This window comes from Hippopotamus amphibius, chromosome 11 (assembly GCF_030028045.1).
Source record: "Hippopotamus amphibius kiboko isolate mHipAmp2 chromosome 11, mHipAmp2.hap2, whole genome shotgun sequence".
Lineage (NCBI taxonomy): Eukaryota > Metazoa > Chordata > Mammalia > Artiodactyla > Hippopotamidae > Hippopotamus > Hippopotamus amphibius.
Genome location: NC_080196.1, coordinates 83,824,928 through 83,848,598, shown reverse-complemented (window position 1 = coordinate 83,848,598; position 23,671 = coordinate 83,824,928). Strand labels below are relative to the sequence as shown.

At 48.4% G+C, this 23,671-nt stretch overlaps 1 protein-coding gene across 1 annotated transcript in view; it reads right to left on the bottom strand.

Moving 5' to 3' along the window:
• Positions 1-21,427, bottom strand: part of RAB31 (RAB31, member RAS oncogene family) — a 107,139-nt gene extending 85,712 nt beyond the window's left edge. The window contains exon 1 of the mRNA XM_057699245.1: positions 21,263-21,427. Within this exon, the coding sequence (XP_057555228.1) occupies positions 21,263-21,301 (39 nt within the window). The 5' untranslated portion in view covers positions 21,302-21,427. The remainder of the gene's footprint in view (positions 1-21,262) is intronic.
• Positions 21,428-23,671: the final 2,244 nt, after the last annotated feature.

The window sequence follows — 23,671 nt, the reverse complement described above, 5'->3', positions numbered from 1 at the left end:
CCAAGAAGCTCAGCGCACCTTTGTTATTTTTAATAGGGACCATAAAATGTTAATAATTACCCAGGTAAAATCCTGACTCTCGTAGATTCAAAATGAACATGTGATAAAGGCTTTATTGACCTCATTATTAATGAGAGTATTGGTGAGGTGTTGAAATCAATTCACAGAAGTCAGAGGAGCACAAATTTATGCAGATTAAAGGAATGATGCAATTAAAGGTTGGAATGAGTTTACAAACGGACAAGAAACTGACTTTTTTTCATGATGGGGGAGGTCGTTTTAACCACACAAATAGATGTTTTTTCCATGTCTGTAGACAGTCATTATTCTGCACTGCTATCAGCTACCTACAACTTACAGAGGCAAAAAACAGATCAAGGGCAAGAAAGGGCTAGAATCAGACACCCTGGAAGGTGGTTCTTTACATGATGCATAGTTTTCTTTCGTTTTTTTTTTTTTTAAGTCTTTTTTGAATATGTTGCAATATTGCTTCTGTTTTATGTTTTGGTTTCTTGGCCACGAGGCACATGGGATCTTAGCTCCCTGACCAGGGATCAAACTCACATCCCCAGCATTAGAGGGCAAAGTCTTAACCACTGGGCTGCCACGGAAGTCCCAGCATAGTTTTCCACTGTGGACACCTAGTAATCTTTCTTTTTTTTAACAGACAATAAACTGCATATATTTAGAGTGTACAATTTGGTATACCAATCTCCCAATTCATTCCCCCCCAACCCTCCCCGCTTTCCCCACTTGCTGTCCATATGTTGCTTCTCTACATCTGTGTCTCTATTTCTGCCTTGCAAATGGGTTGATTTGTACCATTTTTCTATAGTCCACGTATATGTGTTAATATACGATATTTGTTTTTCTCTTTCTGACTCACTTCACTCTGTATGCCAGTCTCTAGGTCCATCCATGTCTCTACAAATGTCCCAGTTTCATTGCTTTTTACAGTTAAGTAATATTCCATTGTATATATGTACCACATCTTTTTTATCCACTCATCTGTTGATGGACATTTAGGCTGCTTCCATGCCCTGGCTATTGTAGGACACCCAGTAATCTTTTCTGCTTATTCCAAATTTCCTCACAATATGACACAGAAAGTAAAAAGAGAAAAACCTAAAGGTGTGGGTGAGAAAAGGAACTAGGAGAAGCAACTCCACACTAAATAAAAATGAGAACAAAAGTGGGAAAAGATTAATGGGGCAATGTGCACCGTGGGGTCCCATGACCGCCATGTCATCAGGGAGGGCACAGGCCAGGCACGCCATGGGGGTCCACAGTGGCGAAATCTGGGGCCTAACATGGAGATCTCTCCACAAATGAGATCCTGGCCTAAAAGGGAGAACACCAAAGGCAGCAGACACGGGACAAAGAACTGACCGGGGCTGCAAGACGGCAAACACTGGTGCTGAGCCAGCTGGTGCCGACGTCTGTCACTGCTGCCAGTGGTGTGGGGGCACAGAAACAGCAGGGATGACTAACAGAACTGGGTTTGGGCTGGGAAGGGAGGGTCCCTGGAGCCCAGGAGCAGGGAGCACGTGTAGCAGTGGAGACCCAGGAGTTTTCCTAAACCCACCCAGGGTCCAGCCTGGCATCCACTTGGGAGTCCAGATGGGAAGTTGGCCCTCGTGTGAACTAGCCCTTGTAAGAACCTAGACAGTCACAGATGGGCATTATATAAACACTCAGGTATTATTATTTGACTTAATGCAATACTTCTTTTTTAAGTGACTGAGATACATGTGTATAATTCAGATATTACATCTGTCCTCTTTATTTCCTATAAAAAAATGCATTATATTGTAGCTTTCAAGCATATGAAAATTATTTGTACATCTGTTAATCATTCCTCTTCATATGCTGGTAATGCCTGTACAGGGAAAGTTATCACACAGACCTGAAAAAGAAAATCACAAAATTCAAGGAAGATAAATTATTTTAAGCAAAACTGTTTTTCCATCTAAACCTGGTCTAGGGGCTGACTTACTAAAGCATTGTCACTGGTCTTCAGAACCTGTTTACACTGCTTTTTAAGTGGGCATCTTCCCATCTACGTTTATGCATAAAAACCCATCACTTATTAGAAGACAAAGAGCTATGAGGAGAACACTGAGAAGGGCCTTAGCATGTAGCTGGCGGAGTGAAGGCCCACAACCCCCTCCAGCTACCTCACCAGGACTCGGCTGTTCCTTGTGACATCAGCATTTCTTTACTCTTCCTGTTGGGACACACCAGGTGACTGTTCAAGAGAGGAACTTCCCAGAAGGCTCACCAGCTCTTCAACGAGAAGCATCCACAGGTAGTTTGCACCCTAGGATTCTCTGAAACCCTCAAAAACCTCACCCCGCTGATTGCACCAACCCTGCATCATGACAGCAATTCTCACCCAAGGACAACACCCTCCTGCCCGGAAAGACCTCTTGAAATCAAACTGAATTCTCAGCGTCAAACCTTGCCTCCCTCCACCAGCACTGCCAACGCTGGCTCTGCCGGGTGGTCGGCAAGGAACTTCAGTATCTCATGGACAGGTTGTTGCTGAGCACAGCTCTGGACAGGAGAGAGGGCAGCCAGCCTGAGCCCCCATGATGCCACAGGCCTCCCTTCAAGAGGCCACCAACTCCCCTGCCTGACCCGGGGGCCCCACAGCAGCAGGACATGTGGGTGCTACATCAGTTTAGCAAAGACAGGGGCGCACGTGGAAGGCAGGGGAGCATTTCCGGGTGCCGCCCCACAAACAGCAATCAGGGTGCCCATGGAAAGTAATCACACCCGGCAAAGGGCTCCCCGAGGCTGGGGTGGCGGTGGGCGGGGGGGGGGGGTGGCTGCCAAAGTGCAGGGAGGCAGATGGTGACTTAAATGAACCACACAGTGATGCGGCAGGAAGCCCAGGCTGGGAGGCACAGCCCCAACCCCTCCCACAGCCCCAGGAAGCCAGCAAAGCACCTGGGGAGTCACCTGGGAGCCCACAGGTGGGACCCTGGCTGGGGAGGCAGTGATGGGAAAGAATGCAGCTTCCCAAAGGGCGGGTCGTCCCAGTGAAGTCTCATCAATTCCGACCCCACGACTTCAGTCCCTGTGATGCGTCTTTGTCACTTAGTGATACCACCCAATTCTGGAGCTCCCTAACCTAGGACCTCGTTTGCCACAATGCCAGGGGTGCCAGGTGTCACACCTGCCTCAAAGCAGCATGTGCCAGGGTCTTGCCTAGGACCAGCAGCTTCCCTGACAGGGTCTGGGCTCAAGACCCAGGGACCCCAGGTTACCTGCCAGGAGAAGCACATCTGCACCGCCCAGGGACTGTAGCTCACGACCCCCAAAGCATCTTCGAGGCCATGGCTGCCACTGCAGTCTCCCACAAGGCAGCGTGCATACATCATTTCCCAAAGAAACCTGGTTTTAGTTATCCCTTCTTTCCAGCACTGGTGCAGTGAGGCCAGAAGATATGTCATGATGGTATGACTTGCCTCTGGGTAAATGTCAGTTCATCACAGAATTTTAAAATGCGCATTTGGAGAAGTAAAAATGCTTTTACTGTAAAGTGATATAATCCTGGTGCAATAAGGCAAATTAAAGTAACTTCTGAGCAAATCAACTTGTTTTTCCAGAAGCATCTGGGAAGTAGATGACCTCTACCTGTCCTCCTAGAGAGGAAGAACAAACTTTGTTCTATTGAGAAATTATCATAAGACAGGCAGGGGCCATGGTGTTCTCATGTTACTTGTGCTGTGTAACTGTTACAACTCACTGAGACAGATACTGTTATCAACCTTTTTACAAATGAGGGATTTGAGTCTAAGGGGCTCCACAAGCCAGCTTAAGGCTTGCTTCTCTCTCCTTAGAATCCAGAGTCTGAGAGACAAATCAAGTCAAAGCTCCAGTCAAGCCACAAACTCATAGTCTTCAAATTCATATTCCAGCAGTGACCTTGTTGGAACATCACAGGTGCTTATGGGAGAAACTGTCATTGCTCCACGGTACCCACACTCCCCTACATCTATCACAAAAAGAGCCCTGAGGTTTAGCAGGCACTCGGTCACCCCTGCTGGTCGAGGTGGTCAGGGGACTAGGTTCTGGCAAACAGGATGGAAGAAGAGGCAATGTGTTGACCCCATAAATCATCAGAGCAGTCCTGAACCAGCTACCAGGACTGATCAAGAAGAAAGAGGTGATTTCTCTCCTGCTTAAGTCACTGGACTTTGGGATCTCTTGTTTCAGCAGCTCAGCCTGTATCCTCATCCATATAGCGCATCGAAGAAACTTAACCCATACATTCCCCTAAACAGTTTAAGAATTATCCTTAGAGCTTGTTGAACTTTATCATCTGCTTATTCCTCATTCATTTATAAGGTAAATTAATCCTGGCCCTGTGTCTGAATTCTCACAATTCCCAAATCCCAATGTATGAGATTTACCTGTATACTATGACACTGTACTATTTCTTTAAACCCATATTCTTCCCAGAATATGTCCTTCTTTGGAAAATGCCACTCACCCATATTTAGCTGTTGGGCAGGTGTCTGCCACCCAGTTTCCTGATGGCCCGGGCTGGCAGGACATCATTTGAACCGGGCCATGCACTCTGCCCTAAAGGGTGGCTCTGGCCCTTCTTCAGCAACTGCATCGACATTCACACACATAAGGCCCATTGGGGTTGCCACGGCAGCGAGCATCCTTTAAACGCTGGCAGGCTGGCTGCCTGCCAGGACCAAGTCGTTGGTAATTCTGTCTTGTTGGTTGGCATCAGGGCAGACAAAACTCTTTTCATGACCATTCAGTAACAAGAGCCCTTAAAAGAAGCGGAAGGAGGTGGGGTATCTGCTGGAACCTTCTGATCTATGTAGAGACCCCTGGCTTGGATGCCTTGTGCTATGTATTTCAGCTGCACCGCACATAACCAACTAACAGTCATTGCCTGAGATTATATGACAGGTATGGGTCAGTTTGTTCTAGCCTGCCGTTTTCTGCCTTCTCAAACACCTATTACCAACCTGAGATTGATTTGCTGTGACACCTGCTGTACCCCATGACCAGAATAATAAACACAAGTAATTCACTTTGGCCACTCCATTGTTGGTGAAGAGCTGCAGTCGAGGACAACAGACATCTGCCCATCAGGAGTAGCACGTAATGAACAGCAGTATTTACCCACCTGATACCATGCAGTAGGGAGAAAACAGACTGTCACCAAAAGAGACCAGTATCACCTTCGCCATCCTGAATTATAGAACCTACACTCGACCTCCCGCTCAGCCTCAACTACAACCAAAATAAATGCGCTATTGGATTTAAATGACCTATACTATACATCCATATTATCTATGGTATATATTTCCATTATATTACACATGTTAGAAAACTGCACACACACGTGTGTGTGTGTGTGTGTGTGTGTGTGTGTGTGTGTGTGTGTGATCACCTGCTACAGAGGCAGGGCTGGGGCTAACCTTAAATTGAAACAGACGGAATTGCCATCTCTGCTATGGAATTAAACTGGCATATGGAACTGTGCCTTTTATGGCATTTGATTGGAATTTTTATGTGCTTGACCTTGTCACAGGAGCAGAATCCATCATCCATGGAAAGTCATAAAGCTGCCAGTGTCACCTTGGCACACCATTCAAAACCAATTAACCGATCCTCTGCTAGACACATAAATCCATTGATCCATTCTTACAACTGGCATATAAAACATTCATAAGTGCAAATAGGTAATACATTTTAACAAACATTTGAAAGAGTAAACTAGAGACAAGGCAGATTTAAAAACAAAAATAATGAGCCCTTGCCCCTTTCATTCAACATCTCAAAGCACTACTTTTGAGTCTTAGGGGAAAACTTGGAAATTCACATAAAACAGTACTGTGCTTTTAATACACATCTGTGGATTCTAATACAAATTATACACCATTTTCAAGCAAATTTATCACCACCGTAGTCTGAAGGCTTTTTAGAAACTGAGAGCATAACCCACTTAAGACTTCTTTTGCCTTCGGCAAATCTAATTATTAATATTTGCCTAATTGGCTTTGGACACCTATCACGTTAACATAATCAGCAAACATTTACCAAATACTCCCAGGATGAATGCCACTATTTTGATGTTCTGAGTTGTCAAGGAATTTATAAATGAACAAAAACAAATTTATGCACATCGGGAAATTTCAGCTCTAACAATCAATAAATGAACAAGAGGGACCCCCCTCAGTCACAGAGAAGGCTCCCCCTCCTCAGAGCTCCTAAGCATCGGAGGCCCCGGGCCAGCTCCCGTCCCTTTCGGTCCGAAAGGGAAGCAGAGTGGTGACAACAGTGGGCAGTGAGCTTCTAGAGCTTCAGTTCTAGTTTTAGGATCTAGAGTCCAGAATCAAAACTAAATGTTTTAATAATGGCAAAGAAAATACTACTTACCCTCTACATCAAGATGGTAAAGAGTGAGAAAAAGTGCCCCTTTTCAAAAGAAGAAATCGATTTTGCAAGACTAAAATCACACACAACATGTCTGGCACAGGACGCTGAGATGAGATGGCCTTTCCATCACCTGGGGAGTCTGTACCTGCATGGTGATTCGGTCCCAGAGCCCAACAATGCAGAGTGGCCCCCACCCCAGGGAGCTTCCAGGGGCCAAAGCCAAGGACCGCCTCTCTGTGCCCCTTCTGTCACCCACGGCTGGGTTCTCCATCTCCTGGCATTAGTCACTGAGGCCAGGTCTGCTGTGCGGCCTTCAGGCCCTGAGCGCTGCACACCATCACCTGGCTGGCCCCCCAGCCCTCATCCCTATGAGGCCTGGAGTGGCCCACAGAGCCGCTGGGAGCCAAGGCCAGGGAGATGCCGTGTGCTCACGACCTTCACTTGATAGGATCTAGTCACGCACACCTGCAGGCTGCCGTCCCGGCTCCGAGCCCAACAACCTTACCACACCTGCAGCTCTGGCCGGGGCTGCACGCCGGGCATTCAAGCAAAATGAGATTTACTGAAAAGATATCGGCCTGGAAACAAAAAGGCACAATAAACACAGCAGAATGGTCAGAGCTGGGTTGAGGCCGGAGAAAAATGAACTGATTAAAGCTGAAAAATAAGAGTGCGGATGTAGGCGGGCCGGGGCGACAGCAAGGCATTAGGTGGGGCGTGTGATCCACTGAGCACTCAGCACCGAAAAGCATGACCGGGGGCAGGTTGAGCCGCACCGCTGAACTCACAGGATTTCCAGGAAGCTGGAGGAAATCACACCATGACACCAGTCTGCCAGGCACTGCTTCCCACGGCCACCTGCACAGTCACTGCCATCCCGGCTCCCAGGCAAAGACCAGGGCACAGCCTGGTCAAACTAGGTCACCTGCCGGTAACCAAGCTGCCAAAGAGGTATTTGGCCTTTTTCACTTCTATTCAGAAGGCAGGATCTGCTTCCCTCCAAAATTAATGCTATAAGGAATTTCCTAAAATAAAACACAAACATCGACCACATTCTTGCGTCTAATTCCATGGCTTATACGACTCATTCCGGGCACTGCACCCAACTCCAGACAAAACTCAGTTTAGTTCAAGGGGAGTAGCAGCTCTTTCCTCAGGCACTTTCCAAGTGCTCTGAGAATCGTTCCCTCCCTATGTCTGATCTGGAAACTACGCCAGGGAAGTTTTCCATCCTGTGATATCTGAGGATTATAGCAACACAAGCGTTAACATTCCAGCCAAAGTGAGTTCTGTCCATCAGAGAGCAATGAGCCTGCTTCACATCCGAGAAATTTCACCAGTCACATGCGTGGATTCACGTGTAGGGTTCATGGGAGGGAAGGTGAGCTTAAAGAGAGAGGAGATGCCAGCTGCAGGGGGGCTGGGATATGGTGCCCAAGGGCACGAGGATCTGCCCCCGGGGCAGGAGCAGAGGCTGCAAGCTGGGAGGCAGGAGGCAGCCCGTAGTCCTAGGAGCTCTGTCCATACTCCTCTTAGGTGACTCCTGGAAGTGCTGAGGGCCCAGGAAAATGGGATGGGGCTTAGGGTTCAGGTTGGGACTCCAGGCAGAGAGGAGGAATCAGAATTTTCCTAGAATGAAGGTGAACCTGTGCTTTCTCGTAGAAGCAGCCTCTGCCCTGCCTGACCGGCAGGAAGCAGCGTAGGACCCGCTGTGATGCGGGGTCATCGCTTCACTGACCAGAGCACATCCCCTACAATCCACCGCTACAGGCATCAGAAAGCCTTCATCTGTCGCGAAGAAGGATTCCAGCCCTGCTTGCTCTTTGGGGGAGGTGAAGAACCCAGAATCTAGGATCTTCTTAAATGGACTTCTTAAATCCCTAACTTTTAGACTCGCACTTCCCACTGACATAACACTTTCTGGACGAACTCTGGCGGAAGTAATCCCACTCACACTGAAAGGGAAAAGATTCACAGCACGGAAAATACCCAAGTGCTGTAGGTGGTGTAAACTGTAACTCTTCACTCTGCCTGCTTATGTTTCTAAAATGGGTCCAAACACAGAAGCCGTCGTACTTCAGAGCCAGGTACTACCCAGCTAAGGCTCAGCTCACAACATCACTCTTTCTCTTTAGCTCTCCTCGAAATTTTCACTCATTAAAGCATCCTCCTGTAATCACTGAATGAATTCCATATGTGCAATGTTCCAGATTATCATTCTCAGTAAGATGGACATTGCCACAGATGAACAAAACTCGCAATACACTCAGCACGTAGCAAAGCGTGTGCACATTAATAGTGGTTCAACGAGCAAATCAATTAACTATATGCGACTTGCAGCCCTGGGTGTCCAAGGGCCCTGCATTCAGTTCCCAAAAGGGATCCCTTCAAGCAGTTTCTAAATTTTCCTGAATCTGATAGATTCAGAAATCAGTGTATTTTTTAATAGAACGTTATAGAGTCCAGAAACAGACCCACATACCTATGGTGATTTCATTTATGATATATTTATATCAGATCAGTAAATAACGATGAATTAATCAATAAACAGTATTAAAACAACTACCTAGACATTTGGAGTAAAGGGGAAAAAAACCTGAACGGTCCTTTGTACCAAAACAAATTCCACATGACCAAAGGAATTTTTTTAATTAAAAAAATGTTAAGACATTACAAAAGTACAAGAGCAAAATAAAAATATAGGTAAAATTTTTTTATATTAGAATGTGGAAGGACTATCTAAGCAAGATAGAAACACCAAAGCCATAAAAGATTGATATATTTGACTAAATAAGGATTTTAAAATATTGATTAGATTTTTTTTAATTCAGTAAAAAAAAGTAAACTAGAAAGCAACAAACTGAAGAAAGGTTTATGCAATACAAATGACAAAGGATTTGGTTTCTTAATATAGTAACACAAAGCGTTCTCACAAATCAATAAAAAAAAAACCCAATAAAAATTAGGTAAATGATGCGAATGTGTAGGTAACAAAAAATATAGCTAGTCAATAAACATATGAAAAGATGATCACAGCCATTCATAATTAATGAAATCAAATTAGAACAGGTTACCGTTGTTAATCTATAATATTAACGAAGATAAAAAGTTTTGATGATATTCAGTGTTGGTAAAGGTGCAGAGAATCATGTCCTAAACAGTTAATGGGAATATTCTGCTTTTTATTCTGGGCATTTACATAGGTCTGTTCAATTTGTAAAAATCCATTGTGCACTATATTAAGATTTGTGCACTTTTTTATATGAATATTATACTTCAATATAAAAATGTAAAGAATATGTTCTATCACCATGAGCTATCACCTTATACCTGTTAGAAAGGCCATCGCCAATAGGACAAGAGACAATAGGTTCTGGTGAGAATGTAGTGCAAAGAGAACCCTTGTGCACTGTGGCAGGAATGTAACTTGCTCCAACACCATGGAAAATAATATTGAGGTTCCTCAAAAAATTAAAAATAGATCTACCATATGATATAGCAATTCCATTTCTGGGTTTATACCCAAAGGAAATGAAAACAGGATTTCAATGAGATATCTGCAATCTCATGTTAACCACAATATTATTCACAATGGCCCAGATACGGAAACAAACCAAACTCATCAACGAATGAGTGGATAAAAAAGATGTGCTACATGCACACAATGGAGCATTATTCCGCCATGAGAAAGGAAGACATCCTCCCACCCGTGACAACACGGATGGACCTTGAGCACACGATGCTGCTATGTGAGATAAGTCAGACAGAGAAAGACAGGTACTGGGTGATACCACTTATATGTCAAATCTAAAAAAGTTATCCCTGTAAAAAACAGACAGTAAAATGGTGGTAACCAGGGGATTAGGGGTTGGCAGAATAAGATTGCTATTGTTAAGGGCACAAACTTGTAACGAGTAGAAAATAAGCTGTTGATTCCACTACTGGGCCTATACCCAGAGAAAACCATAATTCAAAAAGACACATGCACCCCAATGTTCACTGCAGCACTATTTACAACAGCCAGGACATGGAAGCAACCTAAATGCCCATCAACAGAGAATGGATAAAGAAGATGTGGCACATATATACAATGGAATATTACTCAGCCAGAAAAAGGAACAAAATTGGGTCATTTGCAGAAACATGGATGGACCTAGAGTCTGTCATACAGAATGAAGTAGGTCAGAAAGAGAAAAAGAAATATCATATATTAATGCATATATGTGGAATCTAGAAAAATGGTACAGATGAACTGGTTTGCAAGGCAGAAATAGAGACACAGACATAGAGAACAAACCTATGGACACCAAGAGGGGGCAGGGGGAGGGGTGGGATGAATTGGGAGATTGGGATTGACATATATATACTAATATGTATAAAATAGATAATTAATGAGAACCTGCTATATAGCACAGGGAACTCCACTTCACTGTATGGTAGAAACTAACATAACACTGTAAAACTACACCCCAATTAAAAAAAAAATAAGCCATTGAGATCTAAGGCACAATATAATGCATATAGACAAAACTTGTGCTATAATTATGCAATGTGACAAATACGGCTACATTGGCAATCCTATTACAGCACATAAGTGTATCAAAGTAACACACCTACACCTTAAACTTGTACAATGTTAATGTCAATTTTATAAAAAAATTTGTAAAGAATACTTGGTCAACTTCATGAAAGGAATGAAATTCTGCAGCATCATATGGTAAATCAAAAGCTGTTACTTACCACCTATGCCATGCCAGCTCCTTTAGCTACGCAGATTAATGGAAACTTCTAAGTTGGAGATTCTCTTGTGGAAAGAATCCGCTTAAACTCCCCTAAGCCTTGAGATTCTCAGGGTGTAAAATGGCTTGGGGGGAAGAGGTAAGAGAATTTTCAACACGACACACCAGGCAGGTTAGAGGGGTTGTCTAGGCAAACTGCCACCATTTTACAAAGAAGGGAACTGGACCCGGGCAGTTATGTGATTTGCCAGAGGAGTCGAGCTAGAAACTGGCAAAGCCAGAGTAAGCATCCAGGTCTGCCGGCCCGAGGGTGACCCACAGCCCATCCAGCCACGATGACGGCCCTAGAAACTCCTAACATCCAACAGGTGGGCCATCCCGATGGACCACAGTTTGCAAACTGACACTTCCTGAGCCCAGTTACAGCATTTAACATGTATCCCCTGAGAGAGCAAAAGAAAAAAGGCCTGGAAACAGTGCTTCCTGGACACGAGCTGGAAAAAGGGCAAACAGAAAAAGCCGAGCTCAAGGCTCACACATGGCCACGTGACGTCAGAGGACGCGCTGGACCCACCAAGGTTCATCTCACACCACAAACCAGCGGCGGGGCCGCCACACAGGACTGCCCGAGGACTGAATGCAACAGCTGTGGACCGGACCCCACGTTGTCCCCGCCGAGGCACCAGGCACAGTACACTGTGTGTCCTGGACGCGTCCGAGCCTTCCTGCTGATCCACCACTTTGCCTCGTCACAGCTAATAGAGGCCCCGCTATCACACCTCCCCAAGCCTGGCCAGGACACTGCCTTTTTCTTCCAGGGAAGTACTTCAAACCTGGTTCAGATTGCTGAACTATTTTTTAAATACAGACCTTTCATTTATTTATTTTTTGACCCATTCTATTGAACCAGTAGTGCTCTCCCTACTACATGCTGGTTTGAACAAGTAATTTGTGACTGATCAAGTGTGCAGCCCAGCAAAGAGGCTACGTGCACTGGTTCCAGAGTTGCATAGAGCTGGTTCTAATCCTCAAAGCCTCACTTATTAGCTGAGAATCTTTGCACTGTTACCTAACCCCGAACTTCAGTTTCCTCCTAAGTAAGATGAGAATAGCAGCAGGATTCGCTCTGATACATCCTTTAATGCATGATGTGGACAAAGCACTTGTTCAGTCAGGCAGACGGAAGACAGCCACAGACCCTAGCTATTCCTCCATGAAGAGGTGGAGTCTAATTCTCCTCCCTTTGCTTCTGGGTGGCCTTGGTGACTCGCTTGATCAGTAAAACATGACAGAAATGACATTCTGTGATCTGTGAGGCAAGAAGCCTGTTAGCATCTACCCAAAGCTCATGGAACAGAAACCAAGAAGGACCCCATGGGGCCTCACAGATACAAAAGCCTTTCTATGTCCCCTGTTTCTCATTTGTAGGAAAAAGGCTTCAGCCTCCTAGACCTTCTCTGAGTTCCCAAGAGATTCAAGTAGTTTATAATTAGGGAAGGGAGGGGATGCAGAAACAAAGGAAAGTAGTCAGGAAACTAGTGCAGCCTTGGGGCAGGGTCCTGGTTCCTCCTCAAGGGATACACAGAACAATGTCTTTGAGCTCCTCTGCAGGAACTAAGGCCCCCACCCAGGTGGAGGGCACTTCAGGCTGAGCACAAGATTCCTGCTACCTCCCCACCAGCCAATCAGAAGAAAGCCACACACCCCCAAATCTTGCCTAGAAAAACTCTTCCCACAAAACCATCAGGGAGTTTGGGTTTCTTTGAGCACAAGCTGCCCATTCTCCTTCCTGGTCCTGCAATACCCCTTTCTGCTCTAAACGCCAATGTTTCCGTTTGTCTGGCCTCACTGTGCATCAGGTACATGAGCTTGGGTTCACAAAAGAACTGCTCTGGAGGTGGCCAGCCACCTTGGAAGAAGTCTGACTGCCCTGAGAGTCCACACTGTGAGGAAGCCCACGTTGATGGCGTGGAGAGGCCACGTGGAGACTGATGCCTAGTCACAGTGGATGCAGCCAGCCCAGCACAAGCACCAGGCGTGTGAGTGGCCACGCATTCAGATGGCTCTAGCTCCAGCCACCACCTCACTGAAACTGGAAGAGAAACCCCAGCAAGGACTGCCCATCTGACCCCAGTCAGCCCATAGGCCAGTCAGTGAGAAGGAATAATAAATTGTCACTTTAAGCATTAAGTTTGGGTGGTTCGTCACAAAGCAGTGGAAACACTCAGCCACGTGCACACCTGTGAAGGTCTCTGTTCATCCCCCCAGCACACGACCCATTGGTGAAATCCTCATTTACTTTATACAGATGACTTTTTTTTTTTTAAGTAAAACAAGAAGTCTCATGAAATGCCTTCATGACTCCCCACAGGGTAAGCCTGGTCATGTTTCTGGTTGACACTGGCAGCAGGAGGAAAGGTCACGGCACTGGGGCTCAGCACACTCCCTACTCAGTGGGGTGGGGGAGATGGAAAGCAGAGCCAGAAACATTTTCCTCCAAGAGCCAAGCCCTGGGTGTCTCTTTAAAGGGCAGAAAGATAATTCACTGATGAGAAGTGAAGAGAAAAATGAAACAAAATGATGGAACAACGTGGGGCTGAAAGAACAGAGACAGGGCCTGGATGCTGACGATAAAATAAAGGAGCCATCTGAACAGAAAACAAAAGACAGAGGAAGAAGAGCCATGAGGAGGTGAGCGGTGAGGTAAAGGAGGGCCAGCAGGATGCTGTCTTCACAGGTGCAGGATTTCCACCTCACCCAAGGAAACAGGATGTCGGCAGTTGGTACAGTTATGTGTCATGATAAGAAACTGAGGTTAAAGGCGTCATCCTGTAACCCTGGTCTTTGCCATCTCAAACCCAAATCGACATGTATCATTTCACTCTTTAATCCTTTCACCCACCTCATCATTAGGTTCAAATTTTAATTAAGATGAGCATAGATAATGAAAAAAAAAATAGTTTTTCAGAAAGTTTGTTATGGAAAGTTTAGAGAATGCCTTAGCTCCTAAAATGAAAGATGTCTATAAGTATGTAGTAATGATGGTATGAAGTGTTCTTTAAAAACAAGAAAAAGACTTTCTTAATTAAGCTTGCTACAAGTGTAAATGTTCTGGCGAATCATATGATTAAGGGACGGAGGGAGGGAAAAAGAAAGGCTTTTCTCCTTTCCCCTGCCAGCAGAGGGCAAGCTTTATGTAAGAGTGTGTGTGAGTGTGTGTGTGTGTGTGTGTGTGTGTGTGTGTGTGTGTGTGTGTGTTTCTCTTCCTCACTCTCACACACACACACTTCTTTCCCCTTCCCTTGTCTTCTCCTTACCCCCCCACCATCCCATCTCCCGCCCTCCACCCCTTCTCTCTCCTCCCCTTCCAGGGCAGGCTGGGGTAGAGGCACTTTTTAGGATGATGCATTCTATTTGCAGGTCCTACTTAGAACAGTGATTCCATGAGGGCAGAAAGGAAGGAATTCTGGAGAATTCGCACATCTGTTTCTTCTAGAAAAATACATACTGTTGATACAAAGGGATCCAGATTCCCGGGATCTTGCTCAAAGAAGAGAAAATAGGAGGGAAGTGACCTCCCCTAGGTTCCGCTTCTCTCCAGGGCCCAGTTTTCTGATAACCCGGGTCATCTTGGCACTTCTGGGGAAACTGAAACCCAGGCTACGTTCCGGGTTAAATCTTGAGCGAGCAGAAGGCATGACCTTCAGAGAATGCCGAGCAGGGCCAGAGCCTCAGGAGCAAGGAAACGGATCAGAAAAACACTCCTCGAAACAGAAGGTTCCGCAGGGAGAAGCTCGCTCGGGGCCCCCAATGTTAAATCCCATTTTTCTTTTCTTTATTTCTGCTGACAAACTCCTCAGGACACCTGCGACTCTCAGCAGTTTTAGCAATTATGTGAGGAAAATAAATCATATGGCCTGGTAGGAGGTGGTCAGTGCTCTACAGAAAAAGACAGGACCCACAGCTCCGGGCGTGCGGAGCCAGCAGGTGGGTGAGCTCAGCATCTCACTCCCCCTGAGCTGATTCTGGCTTTGCATCTTCAGTCCCTGCTAAGGCGTCTGACCCACAAGATCATGGCCCTTAGTTTTGCTCGGACACACCACTGCCCGGTGCTCAGAGAAGCCAGGAGTATTTTTTGAACGAGTGCCACAGAGGCAAATGGGAAAGAATATTTCCACATGATCCACAAGCAAGGAAAAAATACAACCGTTCAACACCACCTAGGTTGTCTGCCCATCCCGTAACCCAGAAGAAGCAAAGAGGAAGCAAACAGGCAAATCAAGATACTGTGACTTTCTACAAGACAGCTGGCCCGGATTCTTCAAAAATGCCAATGTTGTGGTGGAAAAAAAAAGAGAGAGAGAGAGGAACTGTCCTTGATGAGAGACGTGAGAAGCAGACGTGAGAAGCAAATGTGAGAAGCAAATGTACCACGTGATCCCTGACTGCATCCTGGACGTGAACTACATGACTGATAGTATTGCTGTGTTCAATGTCCGAGGTGAGATGATGATGTTACAGTTGTGCGGGGGGAGGATATCCTTGTCCCTAAAAGATATACACTGAAGCCTGTAGGGGGGAAGGGTCATAATGTCTGCAACTCACGTTCAGATGGTTCAGGGGGGAAATCCAGTGTTATCTGTATACGTGAGAGAGAGAAAGAGAGAGAAAAGCAAGAGTGACAAAAAGTTATGCCTTCTGACTCCAGGTGAGAAGGCTATAGACATTCGTTCTACTGCTCTTTCAACTGTTTCATAAGTTTGATATTTTTCAAAATAAAACAGGAAAGGGGAGTTAAAATAAAAGATCCCCTGCTAGAGACAGTGAGGCCAACAGGAGAGTCGTCAGCCTGGGAGTAGGAGGTGGTGCTCGATGCCATCCTGCACCCTCCAACCACCTGAGCTTTCCAGAAAATACTGCGAGATCCAGAGCCTGCTCTTCCAGTCCGGGGGTCCAAGCCCACCTTTCCTTCCCTGTCCAAGCTCTACTCGTCCTTTGAAGCCCTGTGCAAATCCTTCCCAAGGCAGGAGACCTTCCAGGTGGCTTAGTTCCCAGCCCCCATAGCACCACGTGACACCTCCAGCATCCCTCTCGTCACCGTGGCCAGGGATGCTGGCTTACCTGCCCAACTAGGAGCCTCTCTACTACAAGCGGGACCAGAACCCACCCTCCCGACTTTCCACCTTCAGCAGAGCTGACACAGCACCTTATCCACAGCAGGTACTCAAAACAGACCTTGAGCAAAACCTTTCTGTCCCTCACCTGTCCTCACACCTAATGAGATGAACGACAGTCCATATTTATCGCCATCCCACTCTGTTACTTCTGTTGTGTGCAGCTCCGTGGTGAGTGCTGTCGCAGGAATACAGGGGGTGTCATTTAGTTCGAGTCTCATTGTGTCCACATCCTGGGAAAGCCAGAGCACAGTGAGGACAGGGATTGTGGCTGCCCTGCCCACCTGCAGCCACCCAGCACGCGATAATCAGTGATGACTGAGTAAAGGAACATCTACTCCAATTTTAAATACATATGACAAATTATAAAAACTAAGACATATCAAAGTGTAATATGTACAGAAATTCATCCAGCCTGCTGGACACAACTGAATTGAAGACCTGTTCTAATGCGTGAGCTCAGTCTTTTTATGTCCTGGCCCCTTAAAATGTAAAGTTTTCTCTTTTCCAATGGCCATGGCCTTGGACCAGATCCAGGGGACACAACACACGCACTAAAACAGGGACACCAGGCGAGGGCAGAGGTGGGACCGCACGCCTCAGAGCTACAGACATGGGCTGGGGAGGGACCAGAGAAGTTTGAAAATGCTCCACAAATGATTCAGATGCACACACTGGGCTCAGGGCAAGATGTGGCCATGCCAACACTGAGCAGAGAGGAACGAGGGCCTGGTGGATCCCTGCGGCCTGGCCCGGGTGCTCCGGTCACTGCACGCCAGGCGCTGCTGGGAGACGTCTCACTGTATCCTGGATGTTTATTCTCATCCCAGAGTCACCAACACTGAACCACAGCTTCCACGGGGGTCAGTTTAATAGAGGAATCAGGTAAGAAACGAATTACTGTATGTTCCTAGTCTCTCTGCACCCGCCACCCCCTTGCCCACTAAAAGAAATGCTAGTTTCCAGGAAAGAAAAAAAAATGAGTATGTTAACAGGATCTCAGGCTCGGGCAACAATGCTGATGGCTGCCTGGGCCATGCCTCCCCATCCTATGCACTGTTCCTTCCACAAGGACCCCAGAGATTCACATAACCGTGCAGAATACTTTCAGGAAGGAGCACTCACCCTTGCTCAGAGCAGGCCTGCCAGGGTCCACAGCTCGGGCTCATCTGCTCACTGTGAGCAGCCTCGTGGGTCCTCGGGGGTCCCACAGCCCTTTCTCATGAAGACTGGGACAGTCCCCACTGCCCAGATGTCACAGCGCATCCCAGGGACTGGACTGCTCTGTGACGAAGCACGGAGCAGATTCTAACAGAGGCCAGAGGACAGGCCTCACCAAAGCCCTGACAGTGGCCTCTTAACTATGCCACTCAGCTGTGGAGGAAGTGGCAGAAATCTCTAAACTGTCGTCAAGACAACCAAAGTCTAAATATAAATCTCTTAGGGATTCCACTCGGAAGCAGTTTTTAAGTGTGCACACACCCAGAGGAAATAATAAAATAAAAGAAAGATCTTCTCCTCCCCCTCCCCCTCCTCCCCCCTCCCCCTCCTCCCCCCTCCCCCTTCCCTTCCTCCCCCTCCCCTCTCTCTCCTCTTGCTTTCTGCCACGTGGTGATGTGTGTTAAAAATGCATACTGGGAAGCTTTCCACCTTTGGGGCTGGAACAGCTGCTGCCTCAATATTGTTTTTGTTAGTTTTTTTTTTTTTAACATACTTTGCTGTTTCTAATGGAGTTGTTTTTAAGCTACATGTTTCATAATAGTAGCTGAGATGCACAAAGCAAGACAATGGGCACTTTACTGGCAAGAATGAGATTCACGAGTCCTAAACATCCAACTCGGACCCCTGGCAACACTCTGCTGCCCGGGTCATTTCCAGGACAAGCCAGCTTATCCCAGGAAAGGGCATTCTGAAGGCTTGGTAAAAACACGACAAAATCCACCCATGAAAACAACAAGAGCCAAGAATTTCTAACAAGTAGCCTAAATAAACCCAACGTTCTCGAGTCCTTGGCTTCCAAGAGCACAAAGCATCCAGGGAATGTTCCACTGATGCCTGTGGTTCCATCTGGTAGCTCACACCAAAAGAAACAAGATCAGACACACCTAACATCAGGGTTCTGAAAGGCACAGGTACATGCCACCTGGCCACCTGCTGCCACCTGCTGCAAATGACCCTTCAGTCAGGAACCTCCACCCCCACAGGGAGCTGGAGGCTTCAGCTAGGAGCGAGGAAAGTTTGCACCCTCCGTGCTGAACACAACCGTGCGCCTTAAATGGAAAGCACGTCCCCAAGTAATCACTGAGGGACAGGGACAATCACCAGGCACAAAAGGACCAGCCCCTCAGCCTCTACAGTGAGCGAGCAAGGCTGCAGCTAAGTGGTCTGCATTCCCATCACCTTCTCAAAGGGGCCCAACAGAAAGTGATGCCCACAATGGGCGTGGGTGCTGTGGCCTGGGTCAGACCGAGATTTTAGGGAGGTGGGGCAATGGCTAAAAACAGGAAGCTGAGTGTTGGCTGCACGCAAGACTTCATCCAGAAAAGACAGGCCTCCCACACAAAGAACAAAGGAGCCGGGACTCCTGTTAAAATTTTGAGAGGACACTCGGCTTGGCACTGATTCCCTCTTCCGGCCATGGATCGACAGGCTTCTCTCCCAAATCAAGAGAGCAGACCAGCAGTTAGAATGGCTCTGGCCTCACCCAAGTGCTGTCTCACCCAGAGCATCGCCCTGTTTGGGGGAGCAGCTGAGAACATAGCCTGTAACACACATCTTGCCTGGATGGGACCAGCCAAACCAGGGGGACTTAAGACACATTACTCAGTGCGATAATAAGATTACTGGTTCTTTCAGAGATTTCAAATCAGATGTCTTCTGACCTAAACAAGACTAAAGCCTAGAGCCACTCTCAATAAAAGAAGGCCATGGATACGGTGCGATAGGACTGAAGCTTCAAGGTCTCCATCTGCTCAGAGACACCTTCTTGCTCTGCTTTGGGGCTGTTCTTCCCTTCCAAGCCCAACCTATCAACTGAGCCACTGCAAAGGACCAGCAAACAAGGAGAGGCATTGTCTCCAGGAAATCACCGAATGAGTGAGTTCCAGTCTTAGAGATAAGACAAAAACAAAATTTCCTCCAGCTTTCTCATCTCCCAGGCTTGGAATCACAGGGTAGCAGGAAATGGCACCACGTATCTTAGGAGATATCTGCTACAGTCCTCTGCCTTAAAAGGGAAGATGTTATTATGTCCATTTCACAAAGAGGAGACTAAGGTACTCATCCAAAACAGCACGGCCAGTGAATGGTCGAGAATGAGAACCTAGGCTTGCCACCTCCAGGTCAGGGCTCTTTCTACCTGATCAGTTCCTTGCAGAAGGAAACAGACTCTTACCTAAGTAGCAAAACTGCAAATAATTTATGTGGTGGGACAGGCAAATCACTTCCGACTTCATTTATTCCCAAGGCCAATCCTTACACACACAACACACATCAAAGTTGCTTCTTGATTCCTTGGGACCCAACTTTCCTTCTGAGTCTTTGAAGGGCTTCCTCGAGGCTGAAATGACTCCTCACATGGAAAACATGCAATTTGTGGAATCTATGTCTAGCTTAAGTTAGAGAGCCTGGCAGATGGTGCAACCTACCCCTGCAACACTGATAAAGGTCAACAGAGAAAGGCCAGAATAGTATCCCAACCAGATCCAGGCCACCGCTGAGCAAGCAGTGGCAGGTCACAGGGAAGGGAGGACCTTTGCCTGACCGCCTGGAATTCAAGGCCAAGCAGGCGACCTAGTGTAAACAGGGGTTCCAGCAGAGGACAGTGAGGGGAGACAGCCAAAAGCATAGTTCTGCCCCAGGTTCCAGAAGAGCCTAGAGGGAGTCCAGACAGCCCCTTGGTCTGGACAACCCATCCTAACCTAGAACCATTTCTTCTTTCTCTGCTTTTGCACGTCCATCTTGACAGACTGGTTGGCACTGCTTTGAGACAAACAGAATGGGTCGAAACTTTGCTGCTTTTTTCAGAAACGGTTTTCTTGGGAGAGCAGATCTGCCAACGGCTGAGCACTAGGCATCCGTGCCAAAAACAGAGCTTCACACCAGCTCTTCCCAAAGAAGTAATTCTGGAATTTGACGTGGGCACCCAAGAGGAGGAGACCCTTAACACCACCTGAATCCCCTGGGCGGTCCCCAGGGGGCTGCCCGGTGCCACCTGACAGGTCCGCACCACTTGGGTGTTTGTGTCTGTCTTTGTTTCTGGCTTCTTCCACGTTTCTCTGGGCTCAGAAAGACCCACTTCGGGAGGGGAAGTGGGAACAGGGGAAGACTTTTTCATCCTGCCTTTCTCCGCAGCACTAAAAGTTTTCTTGGCGCAGTTTTCTACGGTCCGTTCTCTCTTCACCTTCCAGCCGGGTCGTCCCCTCGCGCATTTTCTTACCCTGAGTTTGGCTTTCTTTTTAAACAAGTAAATAAACAAACTGTCCCCGGGAGGCAAAAGGATTGGGAGCCTTGGCTGAGTAACTTAAAGTTTCCGCCGGAAGGAAATTATTAAAGGCGAAGGAGAAAGCCCTCGGAGGCGGGGGCCGCGGCTCCTGTCCCGGGCGCCCGGCCCGCCCAAGCGGCTCCGGGGACGCGGGCCGGCGGCGGAGAGGCGAGTGGAGAAAGCTCCCGAGCACTTTCGGGCCCGGACCCAGCAGGGCCTGGACGGGGAGCGGGCCCGGGGGCGCGGAAGAGGGGGGCGCAGGGAACACGGGGGGCGCACGGCCCAGGGGGCGCAGGGGAAGCTGGGGACAAGCGGGGCGCAGGGACGAAGGGGCGCGGGGGAAGAGGAGGACTAAGGGGGCGCTGGGACGAGGGGCGCGCGCGGACCGGGGAGCGCAGGGAGGAGGTGGCGCGCGGACCGGGGTCCCCGGCGGATGGCGGCGCAGGACTCACCCCGAGGAGGCACACTTTGAGCTCGCGGATGGCCATCATGAGCTCGGGGCCGGGCCGGACGGGGGCTCAGCATCCTCCGGGGCCGCACTGCGCCCCGCCAGCTGGCGTCCTCCGGTCCCCGCCTTCCCCTCGCTCAGCCCGCGGGCGGATCCGCCGCCGCTGCTATTTCTGGGCCGCCGGCCGCGCCGCGGAGGGTCACGTGGCCGCCGCCGGATCCTCCCGGGGCTGCGGGGTAACCTCGCCGGCCTCGCCCCCGACGGCGTCAGCCACCCGGGCCCCCGCCCCCGGGCCTGCGGCGTCTTGGCGCAGGGCCTCTTCTCTCCGGCTGGCCGGCCTCGGACCCGGCTCTGCAGAGTATCCCAGGCCCGCCCGCTGCAAGGCCCATGCGGTGGAGGGAGGACCGGTTCTTCCCCCGGGGGTACCGGCCCCACAGCTGGAGACTGCATCCCCCTCCGGAAAGTGGGTGCTGCCACCCTAGGCCATCTGCGGGGAGCGCTTCCAAGTCATTCAGTAGCACTTGACGGAGGCTGTGCGGAAGGAGGGTCTGAGGATGCATTGCAGCCCACCCTCTCCCGCAGCTCCTAATGGGGAGGGGGCTTCGGGTTACCCCAACGTAGCTCGTCACTCTCAGCCCTGAGCTCGTTTTTGTATATGTAATCGAAATTGGTTCTAGAAGCAACGGTTTATTTGTCCCTCCAAAACAGGCGTGTCCACGTCCAAAAAGGGAAGCGCGTTCTAGAGAGGAAGCTGCCGTTCTGAGCAGAGAAATGCTACCACTTGCCGGGGCAGACATCCAGCCCACAGAACATCGACTAGAAACAGGGAGCTCGGCCCACCTTCTGCATCCTTTCTTGACCGGGACCAAGAGGCTGTGGCTTGAGAGAGTCGAGGCAGGCTTGGGACACTGCCCTCCCCTCTCCACGGTGGCCCACGACCTCACCCACTCAGGCACCTCCTGTGTTGCTACCATAGACATGTTGACCTTTGGGACATAGGTACCTGGGTTATTCAGGGCATTTCAGGTTGGAAAGAATGGTTTTCTTTAGACGTCATTCCCTCGCCCAAACTCTCAGGCCTCTGTCCTGACCTGCCAATTTTGGTCAATGACATTTGGGCCCGCAGTGGACCACCCACCTTGATTATCTAGCTTTGTTCCTACTGAGGCCATGTTGAAGCTACCCAGCACCCGAGTGGCCCCAATGGGGACTTCCAAATCAAGGCCTCCAGAGAGAGAGAGAGACTGGAGTCAAAATAGCCCTGCCCCACAAAAAAAAAAAAAAAACACAGTTGGCAGTGAATTCCCCAGGGCGGTGGGGGCTTCCGCTGGCTTGGGCAGGCTGTGGAGGATTACTCACCCACAAAGCTGGACTAAATTGTTGAAAAAGTAGCCATGGATGAAATACAGGTTCTGTTTGGTGTGGAGATTATTGTATTGGTACCTGTCCTTGGTTTCGTATCTAAAGCAAGGACAAGATGAAAAGAGGCCTTCCCAGAGTTACCCAGCCCTGGTCACAGGGCCTCCCTGTCCTCAGATTCGCTGAGCAGAGAGCAGCCGCCACACAGCTGCGGAGCCGCGGGGGTGAAGCAGCTCCAGCAAGGCCACCTCGCTTCCCTGGCAGAACAACTTGAATCTCCACGTCGAAGTGCTTCCCTTTGGCCTTTCTTCTCACTTCCCCAAAGTGGTCCAAACCAGGGTGAGAGGCTTTTTCATTAACATTTCACTAGGTCACCAAGGGCAGGGCCATCCCCAGACAAGGGGGCTGGCGGAATTTCTCATCCGTCCCCTGCTCTTGTGATTCTTCCCATGCCTCTCCCTTCTCCACAAGCCTAGGTGTCTGCCCTGCTTGTGTGGTTACTGGGTTCTCCCCAAATGGTCAATGATCCAGACCTTCCCCCCTGAGAATCACCTGTCTGTTTATTCTCCCTGCACCCACCCCATTAAAATCTTCTCATTCGTGTCCCATTCTGACCAGGCCAGGCACGTCACAAAGTGCCAGCCCTGGTCTGTCAACCACACCACCCCCTCCTCAGCCCAGTCACCCTTGGGGACTTAAAAACTGGCCTCATGAAAACCCTGGTCCCCATGATCTCCCCAAGGTGGTGCACCAGGCTGTCCCGGGAAGGAGGACAGAGGCTGCTCTGAGACGTGTTTGGGACGTGTCATGTCCTGGGTGGCTCTCAGCTTGTTAAAGGTGTAATGTTCCCTTGGAATGCTGTTATCAGCCTCTAGGATTACTGTAGAAAGGGCCCAACCTGACTCCTCTGGAATTCTCTGAAAATATGAAGAGGTTCTGATATAATTTAAGCAGGGATAAAAATCCAGCGTAACTGAGGATTAATCACATTTCTAAAAAATGGAACATGCGAGGTTTTCTCATGAGACCTTTGTAAAGCAAAAGGTCATTGTAC